This window comes from Sinocyclocheilus rhinocerous, unplaced genomic scaffold, assembly GCF_001515625.1.
Source record: "Sinocyclocheilus rhinocerous isolate Xijiao unplaced genomic scaffold, SAMN03320098_v1.1 scaffold509, whole genome shotgun sequence".
NCBI classification, from domain to species: Eukaryota; Metazoa; Chordata; class Actinopteri; order Cypriniformes; family Cyprinidae; genus Sinocyclocheilus; species Sinocyclocheilus rhinocerous.
Window position 1 is genome coordinate 1581174 of NW_015652428.1, and position 7390 is coordinate 1588563.

Sequence of the window (7390 nt, forward strand, 5' to 3'; positions counted from 1 at the left end):
ATGTACCGTGAAACCGGTATAATTTTGAAAAATACCGTGATATCAATTTTTGGTCATACCGCCCAGCACTAATTCATACATTCATAAAAGAAAACAATTATATTTTATGTCATATTTGTTAAGTGTGTGTGTTTGTATAAATATATCTATCAAATATAATATTTACATAATTATTTCTATGATTATATTTATGTAATATTTATTATGTGTATATAATATTCCTGAACTTTTTACAAATCTACAACACATTACACATGAAATATAAATATTAAATAATTGTGTGTATATGTATGTATGTATGTATGTATGTATGTATATAAACGCTTGATGACAGCACCTGCTCGATATTTGTTCATATATATGTATGTGTATAAAGTTATTTCTATAATTAATATTTATTGTGTGTATATATAATTATAATATTTATTTCTACAAATGACACATTACATTCATAAAATGTAAATATTGAATATTTATTTATATAATATTCTAATATTTACATAATGATTAGTTATATTGATAATTATTTATATATGAAATTATATATAAAATAATCAAATATGTACATACACAAATCTATAACGCATTGCATTCATGAAATATAAATATTTATCTACATAATATTTACATAAATATGATTTCTATAATTAGATTTATATCATATTTCTACAAATATTTATGGTGCTTTTTTGTCTTTTTGTCCACTATTTAGTTTCATTATATTAAAAAGAGTCTCCAGTGCATTGTACAATCATTTTTGATTAATTATTCTATATATATTGTCAGAACTGTGCATTTTTCTTTCATATTGTTTTTTCTGTTGGATACTGTAACCCTAATGATGTAAATGCACAGTATTTGTAAGGCATCTCTATGACTTTGACATGCTGCTTTGTTTACAGTGTGTGTTCGCTCTATATGTTTGCAGGGCACAGGGAAGGGCAGCCAGGGAGATGCCATGTATGAAGTGGTCAGCCTGCAGAAACAAACAGAATGTGCAGCAGGAGCACGTGGCCGCCTGCAGTCTCCCACTGAGGAAGAGGAACCAGAAGAAGGTACGCCACTGCCTAGTTTATCAGAGTTTTTCTGTATTTTATGTTTGTTGCCATTTTGAGGTCTCCTTTTTTTTTTTGAGGTGAACTGCTTTAAAGTTTAAAATAAATATTATATTAAAAAAGTATACTTTTATATGAATGTAAATTTTATATTAATATAAATTTTATATTGATGTAATAAAAATATTAAAAAAATTATTACATTTATATTTACTAACTTTACATTAACATATATTAACTGTATTACTTTATTCGTTTTAGATTTACAGTGTTTCCCATACATTGATTTATTTGTGGCGGCCCGCCACAATATCAACACTGACCGCCACAAATAGATTTTCCAAAATGCCTTGACTTTGTTGAATAAACATGAGCTCTGCCTGTTTTAAAGTCAAAAAGTCAGAGCTTTGTTTACAGCCGTTACCAGGGAAACCGCTATTTCTGCCGCTCCTAAGCGCCTCCTGTTGGCAGAGAATGAATGTGCATTTTCAATAAGCCCGTTTGCTGTTTTGTATATAGTAGGGGTGCTCCGATTGATCGGCTACCGATTGCTATCGGCCGATAATGGCTTGGGGAAGTTTGACCGGCGGTCTTTATAAAGGCCGATCTCATAAACCGATCTCAAGCTGACAACGTGCCTGCCGTGAGAGGTTTGGCATGACATGCAGTGGCACCATCTCAATCTCTGTCCGGCGCGGTTAAAATAATTATAATGCTGATGGTGAGGTACAATTCATATTTCTTCAGTAAATAACTTACAAAGTAATTTGAAAACTTTCTGTGAGACGTAATTTCACAAACAGCGTGAGTGAATCACTGCGCACTCTCTCTTTCCCTCTCTAAATGCGCAAATGGCTTCAAATCGCCACATCGTGTCTGCACTATAGGCGAGCTGCACAGTTCACACAGGAATTGGCACTTGCACAATCAAGGCAGTGAAGCATCGTAATTTTCATTTCTTTTAAATTCATATTGTTTTCTGTTGGATACTGTAACCCTAATGATGTAAATGCACAGTATTTGTAAGGCATCTCTATGACTTTGACATGCTGCTTTGTTTACAGTGTGTGTTCGCTCTATATGTTTGCAGGGCACAGGGAAGGGCAGCCAGGGAGATGCCATGTATGAAGTGGTCAGCCTGCAGAAACAAACAGAATGTGCAGCAGGAGCACGTGGCCGCCTGCAGTCTCCCACTGAGGAAGAGGAACCAGAAGAAGGTACGCCACTGCCTAGTTTATCAGAGTTTTTCTGTATTTTATGTTTGTTGCCATTTTGAGGTCTCCTTTTTTTTTTTGAGGTGAACTGCTTTAAAGTTTAAAATAAATATTATATTAAAAAAGTATACTTTTATATGAATGTAAATTTTATATTAATATAAATTTTATATTGATGTAATAAAAATATTTTAAAAATTATTACATTTATATTTACTAACTTTACATTAACATATATTAACTGTATTACTTTATTCGTTTTAGATTTACAGTGTTTCCCATACATTGATTTATTTGTGGCGGCCCGCCACAATATCAACACTGACCGCCACAAATAGATTTTCCAAAATGCCTTGACTTTGTTGAATAAACATGAGCTCTGCCTGTTTTAAAGTCAAAAAGTCAGAGCTTTGTTTACAGCCGTTACCAGGGAAACCGCTATTTCTGCCGCTCCTAAGCGCCTCCTGTTGGCAGAGAATGAATGTGCATTTTCAATAAGCCCGTTTGCTGTTTTGTATATAGTAGGGGTGCTCCGATTGATCGGCTACCGATTGCTATCGGCCGATAATGGCTTGGGGAAGTTTGACCGGCGGTCTTTATAAAGGCCGATCTCATAAACCGATCTCAAGCTGACAACGTGCCTGCCGTGAGAGGTTTGGCATGACATGCAGTGGCACCATCTCAATCTCTGTCCGGCGCGGTTAAAATAATTATAATGCTGATGGTGAGGTACAATTCATATTTCTTCAGTAAATAACTTACAAAGTAATTTGAAAACTTTCTGTGAGACGTAATTTCACAAACAGCGTGAGTGAATCACTGCGCACTCTCTCTTTCCCTCTCTAAATGCGCAAATGGCTTCAAATCGCCACATCGTGTCTGCACTATAGGCGAGCTGCACAGTTCACACAGGAATTGGCACTTGCACAATCAAGGCAGTGAAGCATCGTAATTTTCATTTCTTTTAAATTCTTGCCAGTGTTTAAACCATTCAGCACTTGCGCGCTCTCCTAGAGACGGTGCGCTCATGCACACTCAAAGCGCGCACGCATAACGCCAGGTTCACACATACTCTTGCTTATATTTATTGTGTTTAAACACGTCTATGAAAGATTGTATTACTGTACTGCGTAAAAACAGAATCAAAATGCTCAAAAAGCATTTTCAGTAACAACGTTTGGATTTGAATTCAAAATGGATAAATGTTATGTTTGTGGCAAACAGCTGCGGATCAGTAGCACAATGAGTCCGTGCTGCTTCTGCACCACTTACGTACCGCACATAGACTGCATACGCACTGCAAACGGAGTATGTGTGAACCTGGCATGAGGCCGCCTCACATACAGCTCACAAAATCAGGCTTGTGCTGTGTGTAAGCTATTGTGCAACAATTGCCCCATTGTAAAAACAAAAATGCATTGCATGATCAAACATTTAGGTGAGAATTATATATTTTTGAAAAATGTAAAAAAAAATATGTAAAAAAAAATGCCTCCCTCAACCCCTCAAAGAGTCACCTAAGAGGGGAATTCCCCCCATTTTCAAAAATGAAATTCAGGCTCTGAATGAATGTCTGTAAAAATCCTGACTGGAGCATCACTATAAATAATTCTACATGATAAAAAGAAGGCTTCAAAAAGATCGGTATCGGTGGTCATATCTGCAGATACTGCTTCCTGTGATCGATAATCGGCCCAAAAAATCCTGATCGGAGCTTAATATAAAGCATATATTTCCCCTGGGGGAAGTGCCGCCACACATAGAGTGTAAATCTGTGGGAAACAGTGATTTAGCATGCATACATACCTACATGCATATCAGGGCTTTAGACTGCAACAATTTTTTGAGAATGAGCGAGTTAAAATTTGACGTGCTCTGCTCCATACAGCGTGCGCTGCAGAGCCACAGCACAGTCCAGCAGGAGTCAGATTTCACTGATCAAGTGAAGAGACTGAGACAAAAACATGAACAGCCAGTTTAGTTTTACTTTTCTTTTTGTTTTCATTTTGAAAAGCCTGTTATCTTTGCTGTCTTTGCAAAATAAAAAATAAATAAATAAAAAAGTGCAACCAAATCATGTGCTCGTGCGACCAACTGAGAAAGTAAGTCGCACCAGAGCGACCAGTGGGAAGAATGAATCTAGAGCCCTGCATATATATATATATATATATATGTATGTATATCTATAAGGGGTGTCTAAATTAATCGTCTCTACGATGCATCGCGATGCAGACGAGGACGATTCAGTATCGATTCAGTAATAGACCATAACCCATTATAATGTACTGACGCTTTTCTGACGTCATTTGTCACATACGTGCTTTGTCGCGGTAGCATACATTAAGGCCCGGGTATACTTCACTTTCCGCGTTCTGTTCCGTCCCTGCGCACAGCCACTTCCACACAGCTTTCATAGTATACTCACCCAAAGTATACTCGCACCAGAGCGACCAGTGGGAAGAATGTGTAGGGATTTCTAGTACATAAACGGACACTGCTATGCCCCTATCAGCCATCGTGAGGTTTGCTAATCACCCCAGCACATGACTCCAATATTCTGGGTCGACTTCCTGCCAGTCTTGTCGTCATCTACTCAGAGGAGTGATTAAAGACTAATCCAATCAAGAGACAACAAAGCTTTCTTGGTATCTGTAGGATCTCTGTCTTACAACGGACCCACTCACACTATGGAGCCACACATGAAACAGTTACATTCCATTGAGACAAACTGAAGTACCCCTATGCTACCAGCTGCGGTCGTAAAACTCATGCAGGGTCAGTGAAGGGTTGAAGCAGTTCCTGGACTATTTAGCTATCTCTCAAGAGACTCTAATAAAAGACAGTGCTTAAACAGTGCTTAAAAGCGTTTTACGGGCTTTCAAGGACCAGATTAGCTGAACTGCTCAAGCCTCTTCCGTAACCCGGCAACCAACGAATCCAACGAGGGATCTCCCAAAAGACGTCACCCAAACGTCATCTCAGCGACCAATCCGAAAGCTCCGGGATTCCCTCAGCAGCCATTCAGGAAGCCTTTGTCAGCAACGAGGAACAACTCCGCTTTTCAGCTGTCACCCAAAGCAAAACGCAAGTAAACGAACAAAATCTTATCTCTGCTGAACTGGTGTCGAGCTAAATTTTAAGCAGTAAACATAAGCCAAATCTCTGCTTGTGATTTTCTCAGGATGCCAGTAAGAGAACTGTAGCGAATATCTTGCTAAAACTTTGGGCTTCCTCAGAACTCCGTTAACTCATTCCTTCAATTTTCAGAGCTGTATGTGTGTGTGTGTGTGTGTATGTGTGTTTTAGCCTAGTTTTAAATGTAATCTAGAATAGCCAACAAAAAGCTTACAAATTATCAAAGAACGTATTACCCGTGGCCAGGGAAATACAAAGATTCAAGTTGTTAAAATATACTGAGAATAACTGCTCGCTGGACGACCGTTGATTTAAAGTGTAAACTATCAAATTTGAATTTAGTTTTAATCAGGTGGACCTCGAATTTTCAGATTCGATTACTCTCAAAACCTGAATGAATTAATAATAATTAATTCCCTAAAATTAAGTAATCAAAGACATTACAAATGAGTCTACAGCCCTGCATATATATATACTGTATATACTCAACCGCGGATGAGCGCGGACAGACAAGCTCACGACACATGCGCAGTTTTCATTTATACTTCTATACATTTATTCTTCTTTTATGAACAACCTGCGTCGTTGTCCGCGTCGACGTGCAGTACACATGAAAACCGCTAGTCTGCAGTGTCCACGGGCATATTGCTGGTGTAACCCGCAGTACCACGGCAAAAGCCGAAGAAGAAGGATCGTCAGAGAAGCATTATAGCCGTGACGGTGGCAAATAAATATCAAATCATTAAATCATTATTTAAAATTACAAAAAGGAGACAACAACGGAACAGGAGATGATGGCATTTTCAATCTCCACAAGGACTTGTACCACGGCACATCAACATTGTTTGTCGCAGACAACTACTGATGTATAATGCTATGTAGTATAATAAATGATCAGACACTTGTTCTTTGCTTTGTTTTATTTTATATAAGAAAGTGTAACATTAAAATATATTAAAATGTACATACACACAAAACTCAAGTACATACGGAGGGAGGGGTTCTAGCAGACCAATCACAGCGCTTGCGGTAGATTTTTGGAGAGGTGCACGTCAGGCTACGGCATATGGGTGTGCGTAAGCTACACGTAAGCTACGGCGTAGGTCCGACGCAGAAGTATAAATCAAACTTGACTGTTCACATGCGGAGTTTTGCGCAAAGCAGAGTAACGCGTCGTGTGTGTGTGTGGAGAAGGGTGTTCCTGCACAACCGGAGGCTGCAGTTTCAGGACCGCAGTTCTAGGGGTGCACGGCTGTCCGCGAGCCCTCCTGATGGCGAAAATGATGTAATGCGGATGGTGCGCGGACGCGGATGGCCGAAGTATACTTTGGCCTTTAGGCGCGTTCGGCTTGAAGCGCCGCTGCGCAGAATGATTTGTGTTCCGCGAGAGCGATAAGAGAGCAGACGGATCCTTATGCTTTCGAATCGCTCCCGCGGTTGATGTCATACACTCATCCTGTGCAGCACTGCTTCAAATTGAACGCGTCTAATGGCGGAGGGAGGTGAGACGCAAGTAATTAAAAATGCTCCAACTACTTTAAAAGCCGACATCTGGGCACATTTTGGCTTTTATGAACAACCTGGTAAGCACAACCTGGAGAAGACACATGCTTGTGTGTAAATCGTGTCACGCACAATAAAATATGCAGGGGTAATACCACTAACTTGACAAACCACGTCAGATACAGTTCATATATCTGACTGCTTGTATTTATTGACAAAATTGTATACATGTGAAGTAAAATTGAACATTGAGGATGCAGTGCATCGTCAATGCATTGTGATGCATTGTGATATCGAATTGAACCGAATCGATGAAATGATAATCGTAACTGAACCGAACCGTGAGACCAGTGTAGGTTGACACCCCTAATTTTAACATGCAGCAAACCTTTTTAAATATTTTGATAAATTAGGCCTACTTAAAAAAATAAATGACTTTTTAAACCGTTTAACTGATTGTATTAATCGGTCAAAATTCTTCAC

The 7390-nt window shown here is 38.7% G+C and overlaps 1 protein-coding gene across 1 annotated transcript in view; it reads left to right on the forward strand.

Annotated features, from left to right (window-relative positions):
- LOC107715121 (rab GTPase-activating protein 1-like) overlaps positions 1–7390 on the forward strand; it is a 100296-nt gene that overhangs the window by 20912 nt on the left and 71994 nt on the right. Inside the window, 1 exon segment of the mRNA XM_016521189.1 lies at positions 929–1055. Within this exon segment, the coding sequence (XP_016376675.1) occupies positions 929–1055 (127 nt within the window).